The 22,935-nt window shown below is 37.4% G+C and overlaps 2 protein-coding genes and 1 pseudogene across 4 annotated transcripts in view; 2 read left to right on the top strand and 1 right to left on the bottom strand.

Moving 5' to 3' along the window:
* CCDC82 (coiled-coil domain containing 82) overlaps positions 1 to 7,272 on the bottom strand; it is a 32,877-nt gene extending 25,605 nt beyond the window's left edge. The window contains exons 1-4 of one of the 3 annotated variants that reach the window (XM_044919150.1): positions 7,218 to 7,272; positions 6,736 to 6,922; positions 1,646 to 2,379; positions 955 to 1,162 (exon numbers count right to left, since the gene is read on the bottom strand). In XM_044919150.1, the coding sequence (XP_044775085.1) occupies positions 955 to 1,162; positions 1,646 to 2,365 (928 nt within the window). In that variant the 5' untranslated portion in view covers positions 2,366 to 2,379; positions 6,736 to 6,922; positions 7,218 to 7,272. Of the gene's footprint in view, positions 1 to 954; positions 1,163 to 1,645; positions 2,380 to 3,480; positions 3,596 to 6,735; positions 6,923 to 7,217 lie in introns of those variants that run through there. The other 2 variants (XM_021679066.2, XM_044919151.1) reach the window with 2 other exon arrangements.
* Positions 7,273 to 7,395: 123 nt separating this feature from the next.
* Positions 7,396 to 10,697, top strand: JRKL (JRK like). Its single transcript, XM_021679065.1, has one exon. The coding sequence runs from the start codon at positions 8,024 to 8,026 to the stop codon at positions 9,596 to 9,598; it is 1,575 nt and encodes a 524-aa protein (XP_021534740.1). The 5' UTR covers positions 7,396 to 8,023; the 3' UTR covers positions 9,599 to 10,697.
* Positions 10,698 to 20,915: 10,218 nt separating this feature from the next.
* On the top strand, positions 20,916 to 22,169 carry LOC110571008 (annotated as a pseudogene).
* Positions 22,170 to 22,935: the final 766 nt, after the last annotated feature.

The raw sequence follows: 22,935 nt of genomic DNA on the forward strand, positions 1-22,935 counted from the left end.
TTAGAATTTTAGAAAACTTGTATCTGCTACTACGGTGAGCTTGGACAGCTTCCCCATACCTAAAAAAATTTTTGATGAGATTGGTGGTGATATTAACAGATGTAATTTTGAAAATATTATATAAAGAAATGTGTCAACATTTGGAAGATCTACATAACCCAGTGAACCAATGTTTTCCAAATGACTAATGCATGATGTTACAAAGTCATGTATGGGTAAAAGATCCATTCAAACTGCAAGACAGATTAATGGAATGCAATGTAAGTAGGGATTAAAATTAGTTGCATATATAAACCATACAAATGAGTTTATATGGTTTCCGATTCCATATTGCAACTAACTTTAAGAAACAATCACTTGTTGAATTGTGGTATAGTGACAAATAAGAATATCCACATTATTTTGAAGATACTTTTAAAATCTTTCTCCCTTTTCCAGCTACCTATCTGTGTGAAGCAAAATTGTTCTCATCTACTTCAACCAAAACATCAAAATACTGAATGCAAAAGCAGGTATCAGAACCTAGCTGCCTTCTATCAAGCTATATATTAAATACAATTATTAAAATGTAAAACAATGCCATTTTTATTTTTTAAATAGTTATTTTTAATAAAAATGGTATTTATGTTAACATGTAACAAGCTTATTAATGTTAGTTTAAGTCTTAATTAATAAATATATTTTAAATTTCTCTGTTTTGTATTTCTACAGTGGTAAATGTTGATAGGTAAACCCCACAAAAACAAAAGCTCTTTGGGGTCCTCAATAACTTTTGAGTATAAAGGGTTCCTGAAACTACTAGAAAAGACTATTATCAGAGTGACAAAATTACCTAAAAATAAAACCATAGTTCCTCATCAATGACTTAGAACATATAGTAAAAGGCTGATTTGATACTTGATATAATATCATGATTAGAGCAAGTCATAAAACATTTTCTTGATATTAACTTACAAAGAGAATTCTGTTTTACTAATTTCAGTTGTGATGTAGTCAATTTTTCTCCTCGCTGGCTTTTATTCTCTTCATCACCCTCCTCATCTTGAACTACAAAGTCATCAATAATATAATCATCTCCATCTTCATCATATTCATAATCCTCCTCCTCCTCCTCATCATCATCATTTTCATCACTGCTTGGGCAGGATTCCTTTTCAGAGTCCTAATTAAATTAAAACACATCCTTCAGTAAATTTGTACCCTTAAATTGTCAGTATGGATATGAAATTAAAAGATTAAATCTGAAACCAAAACAATGATCCATGGAAATTAACATCATATTGTAAGGTTAAAAAAAAGTCTTGTCATGTTAAATGCTGAACTTTTGGAATTAGGAAGAAGATAATATACCTTGGTAAATGATATAAAATGTTTAAAGTGGACATTAAGATTATAATTAGAAGTTAAAAAGAGGAAAGACCATATGAAACAGTCTTTCAATTTTAAAAGAATGATAAACTGAGGCTCATGATAAAACTATATATTAGACACAACAGTGCAATCAAACATGTTCAAGGATACTTGATTGAAAAATAAATTCAAGAATTGAGAAATAGAACAGACTCAACACTTTGATTTTTATAAAAAATAAATACTTTAAGGAAAAATTTAAAAACAGTAACAAAACCAATAAAATATAACACACCTCAAAATCTCTACTACTATTTCGTCTCTGACGAGATCTTTGTTTTGAGAGTTCTTTCAGTTTCTGGAGTTGTTCTCGCTTTCTTGCAGCTAGAGTTTTTTCAGGTTTTTTTTGCTCCATCTCAACTGAAGAACATTCATCTTCAACCACTCTACGTGGACGTTTAACACCTACTTTTCTAACTAGGATATCACTATCATCACTCTCATCACTGTCATACATAACAGAGGAGATCCTTTTTCTCTTCCCTCGCTTGATGTGTTCTTCTTCTAAGTCCTCTTCTATTATTTGTCCAGTGTGTTTGTTGAGATCATCATCCTCTTGACTTGAATGTTTTCCATGATCTGGTAAGTCAACACTTCTATATTTGTTTTTGTTCTTTTCTTCTTCATATGCTGAACTGTTGCCAGTGTTCATGAGATGCTCACAGTTACTACTTTCACTTTCAACTTTAATTAATCTAAGTTCTCTTTCATTTTCCGGCTTTTTATTACTATCAAACCCCTTGTTATCATCAAGCTCTTCATCACTGTCAAGCTCTTCATCACTGTCAAGCTCTTCGTCGCTATCAAACTCTTCGTCACTGTCAAGCTCTTCGTCACTATCAAATAACTGTGAGATACTACTTCTTTTAGTCCGCCTCCAATCAACTCGAGATTTCTGCTCATGCTCTTGAGTTTTAGAATTTTTCCTTGTTTCGTGTCTTCTAACATGTACCATTTTCACTTAAGCTTCTACAAAATAAAGTTATTAGGAATATAATAATGATAACCAGATTACAACAATGAATGCATTTATGGTACAAACTATATTTATTTGGTGTTATAAAATGGTTCACAAAGGCAAAAATCACATAAAATATCTGAGTTAAGATAGTTTATTCAACATATAATTTATTGAACATCTATGAAATAATTGTATGAACATTTATTCTGAATTATGCTATATTTTGTGCTGAAAGGGATACACAGAAAAATAATGGTCCCGTTCTCCAGAAGATTATTATCCATGGGTAGAACATACAAACATATATTAAGAAAAATGCAAGGTATTCATTTAGTACAAAATGAGAGAGAAAAATAACTGCAATAAAATTATAAAGATGCAGGAAGTAGAGTATAGCAAGTGCTTCACTGAAGATTTTATTGAACAGATATGATCTGATAGACTTCTAAAGGACTGGCTATATTTCAACAAAAAGAATGACAGAAAAAAGGATTTCAGGCAGGTAAAAATGGTAAGGTCAAAACTTCGGCACTGAGAGAGAACATGGTATGTTAAGTAAGTAAATGTAACCAAAAAAGGTGTGAAGAAAGGCTTTATGCTGGAAAAAAAGAGACAAGTATAGAAACAGGGTGGGATTACCAGAATCATTCATCCTTAGGCCAAGGATTCTGAACAGAGAAATGATATGAATTATAACATAAAGGATCAATCAATTTATATGAAGAAAGTTATAAAGTAGTAGCTGACAAAAAATAGCATTGTAAAATTAAGAGATCACCTATCCACTAAGATTGTAGCTTCTATATACTTTAGTAAAATGGCAGTGGCTTTAAACCACTCAAAGTTAAAGATATAATCCAACAGAAAACTTACTAATAATCCAAAATTGGGTGAAAAAATAGTTTCATGGTGAAGCAGAACATGATATTGGGAAGGAAAACAAATACTGTAAGTTTCTGATTCAGAGAAGGCTGACCACCATTAAAATTATCACAAGTACATAATAAAGGAACAATTAGAGACAAGTAAGATAACTAGAACAGTAACACGTATATACTTCTGTAGTTGCTAAGGAATTAGACATATGATCACAATGTAATGAGACTGACCTCATAATATATGTATAAGAACTTATATATTCTATTGAGTGCTATCTCCTTCAAAAGAAATCACCTTATGAGACTAACTATTCCAATATTTGCACTATGGCACAGAATATTCTTGGAGATTTTCTATAAAACATAGTATCAAACAATACATAAAAATATGAAAATAACCCCACTCCATTTTTTTTAATCCCAAAAAGTGGCTTAAATACCTATTTTATTGACTTGTCTTAGTTTAGGGACTGTTAGCAGCTTCCAGAAATTAAATCCAATTTCAAAATATGAATATTAATTACCATTACAGATATTTTTAAAATGTGCTGTAACTTTGAAGGTAATCGAAAAATAGAATGCCAAAATTTTTTGAGCAATGGTAGTATCACTGAATCAAGTTTATAGCTTTCCAAGATGATTCCTTTTTTGGGTGGGTGGGAGTGGGGGAAATACCACTCATTTGACTGTACAAATTCTGTTATGTTTAAAAGCAATGTGACAGTTTCTACAATGGTAACACCTCATATAAAATCAGGATAACGGTTGCTAAGATTATATACCAGAAATTTTCTTTATAGTGTAGGCTGAAGAGTGACCTTATGACAGTAACTGTTAGGAGATACACTAAGCATTATAACAGCAATCTAACAAATCCTAGTCAACTGACAAAATATTCTGTTACTTGAAGTTACACTTTGGTTGCATATTACAGAAGGCTTATAATAAAATCAGCAAAGATGAGAACTGTGGTCAAAATCACCTTTAAAAAAATCTCTATATTACTCTTTAAAGTATGTTTTTTTATATACCATACTGCTTCACAGTAGATCCACCCAGTTTCTTCTCCAGATTTTGAACAGATCACTGTTGGTTTTTTTTTTTTTTTAATTAAGCACCAGATAAATCAGGCAGCTTATATTGTGAAGCCATATGTTACAAATAAATATTTTTTGGGCACATACAGTTAAATTTGCACAAACTGTGCAAGTGCATTACACTACTAATGTCTTTCTAATAAGTCTGTCTGAATTAGGAGAAATAATGAAAAAACATTTATGAAAACAAATGACAAATATGGCTTCAGTAGATACACTAAAGCAGGTGTGAACATTAGGAACATTAAATGAAAGATGATTTTATTAGTCCTCAAAAGCAGTTTCATGTACACTAGATGACTATCTCACAAAAGACAGTTATTTATCATATCAATAGGTGACTCCTATGACAATGGTAGAACAGGTAAGCACATGACACTATAAAAATACCTATCACTTACACATGGTTAAGCTATGAATAAATCCTATATGTATAGGAATTTTTTAGTGTATTTTCATATCTGTTTTTAAATCCTGACAATTATCCTAGAAGGAAGATACTGTCTCCCTTCATTTGTAAATATCAAAGCCAAGGACAGAGTTTAAGTGACTTACCGAAGATCACACAGCTTGTTAGTGACAGAGCAGGGATTAGAAACCAGGTCTCCTGATTCCCCGTCCAGTCCTACACAATGACTGCTGCCAATACTATATTTATACAAGGTAGTAAAAATCATGCCTTTAAAAAGTCATTATTTTATCTCTCATTCATGCTAAATTTTAGTTTCATAAAATAATCAAAATAGTTTAGAGTTTACAAACATGCTTTTTAAAAAATTATGTAACAGAATTTTAGTGCACATGAGTTAGGCCAGACACTTCTGGAAATCGTCCAACAGGCAAGAAAAGAATGTGCAAAAGCGATGAAAATTTGAAACTTCCCTCTACCATCTTATTGATGACACTGATTACAAAATTTAAGGATTCCCCATTGAGTCCAAAAGTAAAAATTTCAAAAAAGGCAGTCTCTGATGAGAGATAAAAAATTTATTTGGGAAAACTGCAGTACTGGATATTTGAAGAAGCAGATTTTATTTACGTAAAATAAATCAAGTTTCATTTGTCCAACTGCCAAATTTCCAGTTCTCTCTTCATATTTCAAAACTGCTATTTTATCAATAACGTCAAAAATTCTGTCATTGAAAAAGAAGATAATTTAAATGATAGGCTCCTCTTTTAAAATTGTGAATACTTTTCCTATGTTAGCTGGGGAGGGAAGAATGATGACAGAGGGAAAAGGTGAGTGAACTGAACCTGAGGAGAGAAATGAGAAGGTGAAGCTAGGCTGATGAATAAGCCATCTCTTGGTCTTTGGAATTCACTCAAAAAAAGAATCCATGCAATGGATGTAATTTCTTTATATGCTGAGTATATACTCAATTTCTTGAAATGAGAATTTAATCAAGCTTCTTTAATGAAACCTTACCTTTAGGCAAAGAGAAAAACAGAAAGGCTCCAAACAGAAAGCATTAAATAAATGAAGAAAATCAATACTATCACATCTTTGTGCTTCATAGTTAATATCACATAAAAGGCACATACATAGCTATGCTCTCTGCCAAAGAAAGTAAGTTAAAGGTAAGAATCCATATTACTCTCTCACCCACACTAACTCTACAACTGAAAGGTACTTTGATGATGCTACTTCAATTTCTCATCAGAAGAAATATCCTTTAGTCTAGACTTTGAGGTTAACTCATCCTAAAGAAAAGATTCATTCTAGGAATCACTTGCCCTGTCAGATGACAGTTTACATTTTTAAGGTTTGAAGGGCAGCCATTACTTGAAATTCCACCAGAAGGGGTGCATTCCTGTTTGTAATACAACACCCCTCCCTGATGTTTCCTTTTATAGGACAGTTTGGAGAGGAAACCTTAACTGATCAAAGAAATGGTTATTGAATGTACACACTATGTGCCAGCACATGCTCAGAGCTGTGGCGTTACCAGAAGAAATCAACAACACGGTCTCTGCTCCCAAGGAGCTCACAATCTGATGAAATTACTAGGGACACCAAAACAAGCTGGCATAATACATGATTTAAGGGCTACAGTGTATGATTCTGATTTAAGTTCTTTTCACATTGCTGTGAATAAATTTATCACAGTTCTTCCACTGCTGGAAAACAGGGCAGCACAACAGGACAGAAATAGGAAATGGGAAGGTAACATATAAAGAGAGGAAAGCCAATGTGCCCCACTTAGAATCACGAACCAACGCTCCACAATTTCGCATAGAGTGCATCCTGCCAGCTTAGCATCCGGGACAACTACAGTATTCATTAAAATCTTTTAACACTGAAGGTGGTTCTCTAAATCCTGCAGGGTTGAGTGTCAGAGGAAAGATCCTCTGGGGAATTAACACCAGAGTCACTTTCCTGATTACAAACCTGGCTCTTTGGCGGAACGCAGGCACCCAGCGCAGCACGCCCGCCAGTCCGCTGCTCTGCCTCCGGGAGAGAGGGGCACCGTAGCTAGGAAACCGGACCCTTAGACAGAGCTTCACGATGACGTGCGAGGGACGACACAAACCCCCAGGCCCCAGAAGAGCTCCGCACCCAGAAAACCAACAAGAGTCTGGAAAGGCCAGAAACCCGCGAAATCACCACTCGAGCTTCCCCCAATAGTCCTGCCCACTTCCCCGCCGCGGAGGAAACTGGCACCCCGCCCACTGCAGCTCGGCCCAGGCGGCGGGCGAGTGGAGAACAACGTTGAGGGGTGTCGTCCCGCCCATCCCGAGAGTGCCCGCGGGAATTTTTTTTTCCCGCCTGCCGGGAGGCGCGCTTCCCCTGCTCGGTTAATAAACCATTAGCAGCCTGAGCGAGGGCGAGTCCCCGCCCCGAGCTGCCCCCGCACCGCCCCACGCCCTCACCTTTCAAAGCTCCTCCGCCTTTGCCTCCGCCTTTGCCTCCGCCCCAGGTACCCACTCCAGACTGGCGACGCTCCTCCTCCTTCCGGGGACCAGGGGAAGTCCCGCCTCTGGGAGGAGCAAGGGGCGGGGCCGGCAGCGGGAGGGGGCATCTTCCGGGAGCGTGTGCTGGGGGAGGAGAGGTCGCCGCGCGTTAGTCAGGGAGCGGTGCGGGTCCTGGTTCCAATTGAGGTGGGGAGAGGGGCCCGGCGGGCTGTGAGGGGCCGGGAGGACTGTCCAGGCTAAGCCCCGCGCGGGGAAGTGTGGCTTGCGGTGGAAGGGGTTGGCTTCTGGGGAAGAAATCAAACCTAACCGTTCACTTGGGGAAGGGGGCTAGTCTCCGACTCCCTGGTTCTTCCGCTCTCTGCAGTAACTTTGGGGTGTGGCAGGGGCTAGTGACCGGCGTGTACTCCGGATCAGGGCGTGAAGGAGGTTTGTGATCACGATGGGGTTATAGTCTTTAACGCGGCCACTGGGGGAATAAAACAAATGTTTGTAATCCGGATTATCCGCGGTGGCTTGGGGCCTCCTCTACTGCCCATCTAAGTTAAAGGCCTGTTCCCTCAAACTTCCTCCCCTCTCATCTTCCTCTGCCGTCTCTTTGCGGGCCAAGCACATCCGGGGACGGGGCCAGGGCCACCAGGTTCCTGGTAAGGTTGAAAGACTGAGCGTGTAGGACTGTTAAAGTGAGTCTGTGTGAAAGAAGGAAGGATTTTGTAGATTGCTTCCGAGGGAGTGTGGGGTGAGGCCGTGAGTCCCAGAGCCTCAGCATGTCAGGGAAACGGAAGCGGGTGGTGTTAACTATTAAAGATAAGCTCGATATAATAAAAAAACTTGAAGACGGAGGTTCTTCCAAACAACTGGCAGTGATTTATGGAATTGGTGAGACAACAGTTCGGGATATAAGAAAAAATAAGGAAAAGATTATAACTTACGCAAGCAGTTCTGATTCCACAAGTCTTTTGGCCAAGAGGAAATCTATGAAACCATCCATGTATGAGGAACTGGACAAAGCAATGCTAGAATGGTTCAACCAGCAAAGGGCAAAAGGGAATCCCATATCTGGACCGATTTGTGCAAAAAGGGCAGAGTTCTTCTTTTATGCTTTGGGAATGGATGGTGATTTTAACCCCTCCGCTGGTTGGTTAACTCGTTTTAAGCAGCGGCACAGCATTAGAGAGATTAACATTAGAAATGAAAGATTAAATGGAGATGAGACTGCTGTGGAAGATTTTTGTAACAACTTTCGAGACTTTATTGAACGAGAGAATTTACAGCCTGAGCAGATCTACAATGCAGATGAAACTGGACTCTTTTGGAAATGCCTACCATCCAGGACTTCTGTGATCAAAGGTAAATGCACTGTCTCGGGGCACAAGTCAATTGAAGAAAGAGTCACTATCATGTGTTGTGCCAATGCAACAGGTTTACACAAACTGAAACTTTGTGTTGTGGGGAAAGCAAAGAAACCTCGCTCCTTCAAGTCAACTGACACCTCAAACCTGCCAGTTTCTTATTTCAGCCAAAAAGGTGCATGGATGGATCTTTCCATTTTCCGACAGTGGTTTGATAAGATCTTTGTGCCACAGGTTCGAGAATACTTAAGATCTAAAGGCCTGCAGGAAAAGGCTGTGCTCTTGTTGGATAATTCACCAACACATCCAAATGAAAATGTCCTCAGGTCAGATGATGGCCAAATATTTGCTAAATATTTACCACCTAATGTGGCTTCATTGATCCAGCCCTCGGATCAGGGAGTCATAGCGACAATGAAGAGAAATTATCGTGCGGGTCTTCTTCAGAACAACTTGGAAGAAGGTAATGACCTGAAATCATTCTGGAAGAAGCTAACTCTGCTAGATGCACTTTATGAAATAGCAATGGCATGGAATTTAGTAAAGCCGGTTACCATTAGCAGAGCATGGAAGAAGATTCTTCCTACCATAGAGGAGAAAGAAGGCTTGGACTTTGATGAAGAAGATGTTTCTGTGGCTACTGTGGCCACCATTTTACAACATACCAAAGGACTGGAAAATGTGACTACTGAGAACATTGAAAAATGGCTTGAAGTGGACAGTACTGAACCAGGCTATGAAGTGTTAACTGACAGTGAAATCATCAGAAGAGCACAAGGCCAGACAGACGAATCTAGTGAAAATGAGGAGGAGGAAATAGAACTGATTCCAGAGAAACATATTAATCATGCAGCTGCTCTCCAATGGACTGAAAATTTATTGGATTATCTAGAACAACAAGGTGATATGATTCTGCCTGATAAACTCGTGATACGTAAACTTCGAGCCACCATCAGAAATAAACAGAAGATGACAACCTCAAGTCAATAATAGCATGTCATTGTTAACCATTGTTTTGGTAATTGTGTTTGTAACTCTTAATCTCTGCAGTGTGATTTAATTTTCTTTGCGTTCTTAATTCTCAGTGACAGCCCTATGAAGTGCAGATACAAAAATGTATCTGAAGTGGTTCGAGGATTATGTTTTGCATCATCTCTGTGTCTTTATTTGTGCAGATAATTGAAAGCTGATTCTGTATAGATATAAATTACATATACACAGGTATTCACTTTTGTAGATCTGCAATTACCCCTTCTATTACAGTGGCATTCCCTAAACTTTCTAAAAAAAAATTACAGATAACAGTGAACAGATTGAGCATTTTCCTGAAATCTGTTGTTTGGTTTATGAGGGCTGCCACAGTAATCTTTTCTTGTGTTAACATCTTAAATGTTACGTTTGTGTATCTGTATACACTGACAGGATGAGAAATATTTTAGATTTCAGGGTGATCTGCAATAATTAAAAGAAGTCCAATAATGAGGAAACTGATCAATGAATTATAAAAATAACTTAGAAACCATACTTTTGTTCTCTTACATTTGTTTATGTGGCAAGAGGGGGAGATTTTTCTGGAAGTAAATATATAGGAAGTGATTACTAAATTAGTAAGAAAACTATTTGAAAGCTGATATATAAATGAGCTATTCTGTTCTATTCATTTGTAGAAAACTGGGAGTTGAAAATTTGGGGAACTTTAGGTTATTTATACAAGGGGAATAAATAGGCTTGTTTTAATTGGGTCTTATATTATGAATTGGGTAATTATTTATTCATAATTATAGTACAGGTTTTGTAATGTTATATGTGGTAATACGAACTCCCACCTTATATGTGGGGAAGAATCTTGGGAATTTAAAGTTATGTTTTTTTTACTGTGTACTTGGAAATGTCTATAGTTTGAAAAAGTTTATCATACCTTCCCCTTTGATATGAAAAGAAAAAGAAATGAGAAGAATAAAGTTATTATTATTTTTAACAAGCCATAGGTTGTGACCTGTTTTATGAAGAAAGCAGAAATAATTATGGAAAGTGCCAGATTCTAAGGACTTTAATTTACTCTTTTGACACTTGTAAAAAGGTATTCTTTCTTCTAGAATCCATTTAAGTCAGATTTTTGATAAATTTGCTTAGTAAATTTAATGTTTATTCAAGACATTGAAAAGATTGTGAATATTGATTTAATCTATAATTTAAAAGCAGAAAAGCAGTGGGTCTCCATATTATTTCATGTTTTGGCCCTTTAAAAAATGTTCTCCATCAGTCATTTTTTTTAAGTTTTAACTGTTTCATTGAAATATTTTGCATTTTATATTTATAGTGCCTTTCTTAGAATTCTAAGACTTCAAGGAGACTGTTAGCTTCCCTAATTTCTGTTATCTTAATGATGTATGTCCAGATTTTTTTTAAAAGACTTCTGTGATGACAACTGTTTAAAAATTATTGCATGAATTGCCTCAGTGCACAGAGGAAAAAGCATCAGAAACTAACATACATATTGAATCAGATAATTATACATCCTGCTATAAATTCAATTGTATATAAAAGAATTTTTCATTTTTCTAATATGAAAATGTATAAAAGCTTCTTGGAATTTCTGTCTGGATTTGCTCAATTTTAAAAATTGATCTTGTCAGTGAAATTCAGCTGTATCGTTGCCACCTAGTGGTAAAATTAACATTACTGTTAAGCTGTGTTTTTAAATATTCATATCAAGTAAAAGGTTCAGTGTTTTTTGGCCTTGAGTGTGAATCTTGTGACTCTTTCTCTAGCCTATGAGAGACTGCTCTTGTTTTTTAGATTTATAGCTATTTTCTCTTTTCTAAAAGCTGCCAACACTGGTAGGCTGTAGTTCTGTTTTGGACCGTTTTATCCTTAAGCGTAAGTATAAAAGCTGCCAATTATTGAATACCATGTTGTGTTCTAAGCAATATACTTATATAATCCTCAAATCATGGTGGAAATACTGATGCTCAGCTCATACTCTTAATTGCTGAAGATCACTTGGGTACAGGTAAGAATTTAAGCCCAGATATTTGATGCCAAAAGCCTTGCTTGTATTATCCAACCTAGGCTAACCTCTTAACATTTTCCAGTCTTCAAAATGTATTTCCTGCCACCAGCCCCACTCCCCCCACCCTTCACGGATGTCTGACTTTACTTCTCTGTACACTTGTGGCAGCAACTGCCCTTTCCTTTACTCTTTTATGAAGTTAGTCTTCCTCTTTCATTACCCTATAGTTCATTTCCGTTTATCCCCAACCTAATAGCATTTGAAACTCGAATCATTGTCTTTTGATTTCTGGTTAGCCATGCTCAGTGAGGATCCTTTCTCACTTAAACAATTTAAAACCCACCACTGAGAGAATAAACAGTTCATGAGAACATTTCTCTTTAGTTTATGAGACAGTCTCAAAGAGATGCGAGGAATTGGCACAGTATTGTACCAACGTGAAAGTCTTGTTAGACCAAAGATACTGAAAACTGCTACTATGAAAACCACATGAGTATGTATATACTCAGATTCATATAGATCAAAGGGGGAAAAAAAAACAAATGAGATGATAAGGGGAAGAGAAGGAAGGATAGGTTGAAATACAAGAAGAGTTGGTTAGAAAAGAAAAAAGAAACGTGGGCTGCAGTGAGGTTAATTTTGTAATAATGTGTGTTTCACCATCATAGATAGTCCCAGGCTTACTAATATGTGTTGCTCATTCATAGATGGTCCCTGGAATCTTTGCTTTTCTTCTTTCTTTTTTTTTTTTTTTTTTTTTTTTTTTAAAAGATTTTATTTATTTATTTGACAGAGAGAGAGACAGCGAGAGCAGGAACACAAGCAGGGGGAGTGGGAGGGGGAGAAGCAGGCTTCCCGCTGAGCAGGGAGCCCGATGTGGGACTCGATCCCAGGACCCTGGGATCATGACCTGAGCCGAAGGCAGCCGCCCAACGACTGAGCCACCCAGGCGCCGCTTTTCTTCTTTCTTACAGAATGTTTAAAAGTCAGTGCCAAGTTAAATGCATTTGATCACTAGTTGGGAATGGTTAGTGGATGATGACGGAAACTATTTGGGTACTATATCTGCCCCAAAGTCATAAATCCTTAGTTCCTGATTCCTAGTCTCTTAACGTCCCACCAGAGGCTGTTTGGCTTTCAATTTCTCCATTAAGAAATTAGCCACGGGGTACCTGGGTGGCTCAGTCAGTTGAGCGTCTGCCTTCTCCTGGGGTCGTGATCCCAGGGTTCTGGGAAGGAGCCCTTCATCGGGCTCCCTGCTCAGTGGAGAGCCTGCTTCTCCCTCTGCCCCTCCCCCTGCTCATACTCTTTGTTGCTCCCATTCTCTCTCTCAAATAAATAAAATCTTAAAAAAAAAATAGAAATTAGCCATAGACTTAGTTTTCTCACCAGTCTTGCCAGGTTTTCCCATTGATGAGCCTCAATAAAACAACAGATCTCAGAAAACCCATCTGTACATTACGATGTTTCTTTAAACCCATACTCCTAGTAGCCAAGAATTGTATGAGAGTAGGTTTACGGGCAGGAAATTAGGAGCTTACTTTTTATGAGAGATTTGGACTTTTTGGGGGTGGATGGTGAGGGAAGTGGAATTCTTTGCCAGGTGTAAATTTAGTGAATCAAAAATTGGTTGGGCCTTACTATATGCATAAGACTACTGGGGGTGGTGTGTTTAGGAAAATAAAAAGAAGAGTGGTTCCTGTCCTTAAGGATCTTGAAATTAAGGTGGAAAAATGACATTTGAAAAAAAAAAACATCTGTTCAATTGTAAACTCAAGTAATACAGCCAACATGATGTGATAAGGACTATGTGAAGAAACCATCATGATTTATTTTGCTTATCCATTCCTTCGCTGGCTTGTACTTTGTATACCGTTTACATTTTAAGCTTTTCTTCGTTCTTGTTTTTTACTGATCCTGAGTGACCTCATCCATTTCCATTACCTGCATGCTTAGGACCCCAAATCTACCTCCAGTCACTGTCTTCAGAAGTCCAAATTTGTGTCTTCAATTGAGAAGCAGGATTTAAGTTTGGAAGGGAAATTAAAATTGTTGCTTTTCTTCCTGTCTGTAGTAGAGTCTCCATTAAGCATTCTGATGTCAGAGGTACCTAGATGGGCTAAGGAGTTGAAATAATTTTTTAACTGAATGTCAAATTAAGCTTATCTTCCTTGGTCTAAGATAGCAAAACAGATAATTATCTATTTTCTTATCTCTGTCCTCTTTCTTAGTTAGCCTTTTCTGATGTACATACATGCCTTTGCCTCTGACCATTCCTTCCCACAGGCAGCCATAATGCTTTCTGGGTTTGGTATCCTTGTTGCTACTCAAGTATTAAAATTTAGTTTGTCATGTTCCAACCCCTAACCTCCTTAAATGACCATCATTTATATTCTTTACACCAACCATATGCCTTAGAAATGTACTCTGTTTTCCTCAGTTTGGGCAGTGGCAACTTCCCATAGTAACTAGGCTTATGCAATTAGAAGCGGGGTATGAAAGAATGCCCAGAGAGTACTGGTCGCTGGGGACACCTAATAATGCGAAAACTGGTGTCCGTAAGACCTTGGAGCCTGTAAGACTTGTAATATATTGTGAAGTGATTTTTGCAATCTGTGTCTCTTAATACTGGATTAGGAGATGAAGGCTCAATGCAGAGTAGTAGACATTCAACAAATGTGTACTCAGCAAACACTAATTGTATACTTTCTCTGTGTAAGACATGTGTTAGGCAATGTATGGGATACATGGATAAGACTATCCGCTTCAAGAGATTTATATTAGAGACATGTAGAAAAGGGAGAGAATTAAGTGTTACAGTGTTGATGGAATGCAAAGAAAACACTCATAAAATCTGATATGAGTGACATAAAGCAGTATAATCTGATAGGAGTAGAGTCATAACAATTGAGTTGGTCTTGAAAAGCAACTGAATTTTTCATTTCGATTTTATTTGTCTTCAGTCATTGCCAAATGTCCTCCAGGGGGCCAAGTCATCCCCACTTGGGAACCACTGCTGTAGAGCTACAGGATCACAGGTACTTGGTTTGCTTTCCAAGTTACTGAAGGTAATATTTATAAAATATTTCTACCACTATCCCAAATTACACAGCCTTTGGTATTTATTTCCCTGATGCCCGCTTCCTGATCACTGATTTAATGCCACACACTTGAGATTTTTGTCACAGCGACACCCCACTTCAAGGTACCCATTTCTCTATTGATCTGGGTGACTCTAGCTAATGAAACAGACCTCAGAATTTTAGAGATTTACAATAATGTTTTTCTCTCAGCAGTTTTGTGATGATAAAGGACTTAGTTGGAGCATGACTCTTCTTTAAGTAGATTCATGGACCTAGGCTCCTTCTGTCCTGTGATTTTGCGTTTGCTAGACTCTTAAAAATCTTCTGCATCTAGTTAGCAGATGGAAAAAGAGAGAGAATGAAGAATATACCCTGCTTCTTAGAAACTTCCTTTTCTCAGAAGTGATATACAATTTTTCAGTTCACATCCTAATGATAAGAACTTATCACCTGGCCCTACCTTCATACAGGCAATGCTTGAGAGTGACTCCCTAGCCAGGCAGCTGCTTCCTAGTGACAACTTTATACTCTGGAAGGGGAAGGCACACTTTAGTGGAAAATTAGCCCTTTCTGAAACAAAAACAGTGGCAATTATTCTTATAAAATCATCTAAGGAGACTTAACAAAGAATATCAGTGCATGAGTCCTACTCTAGGATCTGATTTAGTCTACAGTAGTTATAATGGGTTCTTGTTTTTTGTGTTTTGTGTTTTGTTTTCAAGTTTCCACATATCTCTCAATATGCAACCAAGGTTGAGAACCACAAGATTATGAATTTGCAAGGTGAGCAGAGTAGAAGATGTGGAGACAAGAGACTAACAGGCTCCTCTGATGGACCATGAGGTCAAGCCTATGTATAGCAGCAGAGTAGTAAAGAAGCTAAATAAGAAAGCAAATTAGCATGTATATGCATCTGTGTATCTTTGTAGGGGTAACTATGATATCAGAGGAGAGACCATGGAACTTGGAAGCAGAAGACCAGTATTTAAGTCCTAGTTTTACCATTTTTCAGTTCCAGAATTCCTAATTGGTTCTTTTTCATAAGTGCCTATCCTTTCATGTATAAAAAAATCTTATTATTTAAGTGTATTAATTTTACTTATTTGAAAGTTACAGTTTGAATTCTCGTCAATCTCTGACTGTTCTCTAACATTTACTGAGTTTGTAGTCTTTCATGGAGTTGGTACTCTGCCAATATTTGGACATTGTTAATTGTGCCTTCCTCATGGAGTTGAGATTACCTGAAAGACTATGGTCTCTGCTTATACAGCACATATTGTGGGAGGTATAGAAACATGCTAAAGTTTGGTCCGAGCCATTGATAGTGAGAATAGGAAGTGGACATTATAACCTGCGAGATGGGGACCTTGGGAGTTTGTTTTCTGAGCTTGGATGCTCCCCATTCCTTCTGACTTTACCAGCTACCAGGGGCATTGTTCTATTAATTACCCCAAGCTCCTTCTTGAACACAGGCATAGTTTTCTCCTGTGCCTAGCCTGGAAAGTGGCAGTTGTGTGCCTGGATCCTTACATCAGGCCTCTTGTTGGTTTTATCTGGACTTATGCTTCCAGCTTTCACCACTTTATTATGTGGAATACGATTTTCTTCTACATGATTTATGGCTCTCCAAAAGTTTATCTTCTTGTTTTTAGGATGGCTATACTTGCTTCTTTTAAAATTTTATGTTTTTTTCTTATAATGTATGTGATTGATATAAGATGAGAATAAAGCATCTAATGTCTCCATTTATCCTGATATCAAAAATCCTAGCAGTGTGATCTTGGGTGAATCTCTAAGTTTCTCTGAGTCTCATCTCTAAAATGGGGATAATAATACCGATTGTTAAGAGGAATAAATAAAATAACATACAATACTTTGTGAACGAATACTAGTTTTTATATTATTAATAGGAAGGATTAAAGGACCGGAGGCATCAAAGATGAAGAGAAGAGTGGGAGAGTATGATAATTGAAACAGTAGGAGTTTGTGGTTGAAGGGAGGGATAATAGAGGTAAAGATTTGCAACTTTAGGTATTCACAGTGTGTTGAGGCAATGTATACAATCAGGCTCTGGCATTTCTTTTTCAATGCACTACACTGCTTTCTTTTATTATTGTATGATATGGGGACTAACTCTTTATCATGTATTCATTTGTTCATTTATTAATTCATCTCAAGTATTTATCTACCTATGAATACTTATCTCCTTCATAACCAAAAAATTAAATAATCATCCCCTAATTTCTTCTTGCAGATTTGTGTAATCATGAACTTGGAATTAAATTCTTAGGTATTTTGTATGTTAGAAAAATGACTCGTATTTTAGGTTGCTATACTGCTTCGTTATCAATGAGAGATGATGAAGAGAGATGCTCAGCAAGACTGATGATTTTTGATGAGTAGCATTCAAATTGGTTTTAAAAACTAGAATTATTTTGAGGTTATCATTTAGAAATGCATGTAGTATATAATATTTATTCATTGATTTATATAAATACATGGTACAAATACTCTTGTTGACACACAGTTAAGATATTTATGTATAATACATATTTTATATTACCTAGAGATGATTTGATGGCTTTAAAACAGAAATCAAATACAAATAAAAGTAGTTAAAGAAAAATGTTCAATAATGATTATATTCTAAAAGTATTAAAATATCCAATATAGGAGTTTTATTTTAACTGAGTTTTCATAAAATCTCTCCCAATGTAATGGATGTTTTCTTGAATTGCAAAGATGCCTGGTCTTTAATAAGTTCTTTTAAAATTTTTACAGATAGATGCATTAACATCAATCATATACTCTCTACCTTGACAGAGTTGCCTTCTAATCAAGCTACTGTCATCATTCTTGCTTAAAAAGCTGGAATATATGAATTTAGCCTAATTAGGATATAATTAGGTTAAACCTGATTTGGGTTGACAGAAAGCCCTGCAGGAATTCTAAAAACAAAATTAATTTTCAAGGATTCAACATATTTCTTGTTAGGTCATAACAATATACAAAGTTACATAGCATTTTTAAAAGCATGATACACAAAAGCTTCAAAATAAAAGTAGACATTCATGACATTTATTTTCTGTTTGTCAGATTATTAATAGCATTTAATGGCATTTTAAAAAATGAACTAACGGAAAAAAATCCAAGCATGAATGACTGATAAATTCTATCATCTAATGAAATAAAATTTATTAAAGATGACTGTGGACTTTTGTCCACATCTGTTCAACACAAAATGTGTAGGATGGAGAAGAATGTGGTTTGTGGGAGCCAATGTAGAAAAGGCTATGAATAGTTTAATATCAACCAGTAATTAATGAAGTGTACATTAACAACATAATAGTGACTATTTACAGAAAACTTACATATGCCAGGAATTGCTCTAAGTTCTAGGAATTTAGCAAGAGACAGCTATGTATTGCTCTTAGTCCATGGTTACAACAAATTATTTTATTTCCCTGTGGATCAACTAACAACAAGGAAGTAGTTTGTAGCTCAATAAAAGACTTAACTTGGTGTTAGAATTGTCTCCAGATATAATGAATTTCCCCAGAAGTATAGAGTTTTCTATCATTAGGAGAGCTAAAATTTTGATTGACTGCCAGATCACTAAGCTGTTAGCGAAATGGTTTGGTCACTATACTGATTGTGGGATGAGATGCCCTTTTCAATCCTGAGGTTCCATGATTCACTCACATTGAAGGGTTGTAGGGAGAGCACTGATCAAATTACCAAACAGGAATAAATATACTTTCAGAAGCTTTCATTTACACATTCAGTGAATATTTACTCAGTGCTTACTACATAACAGACACCGTCTTTAACCCTTAGGTATCTAGCTTTTGCAATAAGTATAATGAGTTTTGGAATATGTCTTTTCTTTGACGTCTCTAGTTTCAAAGAACCACATTTTGCCATCAAAATATACCCACTTATAGAATCTAAAAAAAATTAAGGGGAATCCAGAAAGAATTAGACAACAAACTTAACAAGACAGATAATAGGCTTCTCTTTCAATAACCTTTTTTATTGAATTTCACAGGGATTTGTGGTTGTTTCTGGCACTTAGGACAACAGATTGACTTTTCCTCTCTTGGCTATTTAAAATTACTAACTATGCTACAGTAACAATAATGGTATCATTTACCATGTGCAAACCACCCTTCCAAATGATTTACATGGATACAATTTATTCTTCACAACAATATTGTGATATCATGCAGGAACTATATGTCATAGTATCTCTTTTACTGAAGAGGAAACAGGCATAGAGAGGCTTACTAACTTACCTAAGGTTAAGCAGGTAGTAAGAGATGATACAAAAAAGCTGTGTATTGTGCTTATTTTCTATTTGGAGTTATAAACTATGTACCATATAACCTTTGTAGATAAGAGAATCTGTATGCCTGGCCCACTTAATTCTCATTTGTTATTGTTTGGCAATTTTAATATATGAGAAAAGGAAAGTGGATATAGTAACATGGAGGAATTTATAGTGGAAGTTCATAAATGTTTACAACACTAACCTGGCTCTCTTTCTGACTTTCCTTCATAGACTCCTCTTCCTCTTCCTATTGAAATTGAAGGTATATCTTAGCATTCTGTGTAGCTCCTCTACCCTGCTCTTCTCCTGTGCCACATAATCCCTGAATAGTCTTGTCACAGATATGGTTTCTATCACTAGTCTGAAATTTTATAGATCTCAACTATACATTTCCAAGTAAGGCCATTTTCCTTTGTTCCATCTAGATCAGTATATCCAACAATTTAGGTAAATCGGGGTTTTGAATTGTATTTTAAACTGTAAACATTTTCTTTTTATCTGTAAAGTTAATTTTTACAACTAGGGATGACATTTAGCTATTTCTCTAATTTTTTTTTAAAGATTTTATTTATTTATTTGAGAGAGAATGAGAGAGAGCACATGAGAGGGGGGAGGGTCAGAGGGAGAAGCAGACTCCCTGCCGAGCAGGGAGCCCGATGCGGGACTCGATCCCGGGACTCCAGGATCATGACCTGAGCCGAAGGCAGTCGCTTAACCAACTGAGCCACCCAGGCACCCGCTATTTCTCTAATTTTAAGGAAATCTACATAATCTTTAATTTGAGCTATCTCAGTGAGATCATAATAAGCTAATTATTACTAAGATAAAATTAACGCCTTATGTCAACATAGATTGCAATTAATATGTATAACAGTTTTCTACAATAAGTTTTCTAACAAATGTAATTCCCTAAAATATATTTTTAAGCCCAGTTTTACAAAGCAATATTTGGATTTATAATCAAACATTCAGCATTTTTTTTTTGTTGCCATTTTTAAGAAACAGATCTAGAGGTCAATCTCAAATTGTGGTGGCACAAATAAGCATTGATTAGTATTTTATGATAACTCATGTAAATAGTTACCAAACCTCTCTTTTATCTAATTAACAACATGTAATGGTTTTTTGTGAGACTCATATTCTTAAAACATCTGTGATAATAGATTTCCATTGGAATTTCTAATTCAAATGCTGAGATGTACATCTTCTGACTCCTATTAAAATTTTTAGTCAAGGTGCATTAGAGAATTTGTAGTTGAGGCTTATGATTCTCTTGCTTATTGGAAACAAGGGGAGGAATAAGGAATATCACATACTTCATTTATGTAGTATGAAAACCAGAAATCAATAGAAAGGACTAAGCCATGAGTTGTTTTACAACCCACATATAAATTCACTCATTCATTCCATCATTTATTTGACAAAGATTTAAAAAGGATATGCATAAGGCTAATTGGGATAGTCCTTGTCAAGGAATTCAGGGTCATAACTATATTTTCAATATTAAGATCATGTTCACTAGCGTTTTCCACATCCCACAATAGAATCTTGGACCCCACAGTTAATGAAAAGGTCTTGTTAAAATATCTTAAAATGTAGTAAGTATATTATTAGATGACTAAACCATCTAGACGTATGCACTTTATGCAGTTTCCTTTGAAACTAACAATGTGATGATAGCACTCCAGTTGATTTCACACAACTACTCTGAATAGCCATTAAAAAGTACTACAGCTGGCCCTCCATGCACCACCCACCCCCCTGCAGCTCTGGGTGACACGTCTCCAATAACAGCTCTGGTGGGAAGCTGCGGCTCCCTGCCTGCAGGGAGGTGCCAGGTGCCCCTCAGCGCCCGCCCTGCTGTCCCACCCCACTGCCCGAATGAAGGCTGCGGGTGATGGCGGCCTGGAGCCTTCTGCTGCCCAGGCAAGCCACAGGGAGGGTGAGCTTCCACATGAGGGACTGCTTTTCTCCTGTCAGACATATGCCTTTGTGCTCATGGTCAAGGAGAAGGGCAACCTTTGAGAGTACTGCTTCACCAGGAAAAAGGATTGTCCAGATGTAGAACATGCAAGCAGGCATTTTACTGCAATGTGGAGCGTCAGAAGATTGGCTCAGGCACAAGCTGGAATGTTGTTTTTGGGGAAAACTGGCATCTCTCAGAGACTGTAAGTCTAACTGCAAGGATTCTGGCCAACCAGAAAATCCACCCAGAGAAAACTCTTTCAGAGACACTGTTAGCTGCAAAGGAGTTGGCATCAATCTGGGTAAATCAGACAATGAGAAGAGGACTTGATTCCGAGTGACATTACTGCTCTTCCTCCCTTTTGCTCCAAGCCCCTCCAATCCCTGACAGTGACAGCTTGTCGGTCCTCTTTGCACAGGGTAGCTGTAATGGCTTCACAACGGAAGATGACGAGCTTTCTTGTTTGGGATCAGCAATATTTCCTGAGGTTGCGCTAATGAGTCATAGTTGTTGCCCCAATGTCATTGTGTCTTACAAGGGGACCCTAGCAGAAGTAAGAGTGTACAGGATATCAGCCCAGGGGAGGAGCTTTTTACCAGCTACATTGACCTCCTGTACCCAACAGAAGACAGGAATGACCGGTTAAGAGATTCTTCTTTACCTGCGCTGCCAGGAGTATACCACCAAAGACAAGGATAAGGCCAAGGTGGAAATCCAGAAGCTCAGCGATTCCCCAGAAGGCAGAAACTATCCATGACATGGTCAGATGTGTACACAGTGTCATCGAGGAGTTCCGAGGGCCAAGCACCACAAATCCCTTAGCGAGCTGCTGAAGATCTGAAGCCAGGAGAAGAGGAGCTCCGTGTTTGAGGACGGCAATGTGTACATGTTGCATGTGATGTACCAGGCCACGGGTGTCTGCTTGTGCATGCAGGACTGGGGAGGAGCCCTGTGATATGGACAGGAAATCATTAAACCCTACCATAAGCATTATCCTCTGTACCCCCTCAACGTGGCCTCCTTGTGGTTAAGCTGGGAAGGCTGTACAGTGGCCTGGGAACCAAAGCTGTAGGAGAGAAGGTCCCGAAGGCCATTGTAATAATGGAAGGAGCTCAGGCAAAGATCACCCCTGCATTTCTGATATCCAACGGGAACTTGAAAGCCACTGAAACTATGCCAACATGTTAGTGCTTATTTATTTATTATGATTATTTTAAAAATATTTTATTTATTTGAGAGAGAGAATGAGATAGAGAGAGAGAGCATGGGGGGGGGAGGGTCAGAGGGAGAAGCAGACTCCCTGCTGAGCAGGGAGCCCAATGCGGGACTCGATCCCGGGACTCCAGGATCATGACCTGAGCCGAAGGCAGTCGTTTAACCAACTGAGCCACCCAGGCGCCCTGTTAGTGCTTATTTAAATGCTAGTGCAGAAACCTTCAAGGATTTGAATATTTCAAATCATACACATCATTCTCTCATTTCTGTGAAATCACTGGAACGAAAACACTTGCCCTTAAACCTTACACGTGGCTTACCTGGAAGTTGGTCTTAATCTTTAATCTTAATACCAAAATAATTTTTTGAATGCTTTTTTTTTCCCCTAAGAGGTATGGCATAGTTTCATATATTATCATATACTTTGGACAGATTGAACTTAAAAAATGTGATTCTTTTCCCCTTCATGCTTATTTTTTTTTTTTTTTTTTATTTTTTTTTTTTTTTTAAAGATTTTATTTATTTATTTGAGAGAGAGAGAGAGAGAGACAGAGAGCATGAGAGGGAGGAGGGTCAGAGGGAGAAGCAGACTCTCCGCCGAGCAGAGAGCCCGATGCGGGACTCAATCCCGGGACTCCAGGATCACGACCTGAGCCGAAGGCAGTCGCTTAACCAACTGAGCCACCCAGGCGCCCCCCCTTCATGCTTATTTTTAATTTT

This window comes from Neomonachus schauinslandi, chromosome 11, assembly GCF_002201575.2.
Source record: "Neomonachus schauinslandi chromosome 11, ASM220157v2, whole genome shotgun sequence".
NCBI lineage: Eukaryota > Metazoa > Chordata > Mammalia > Carnivora > Phocidae > Neomonachus > Neomonachus schauinslandi.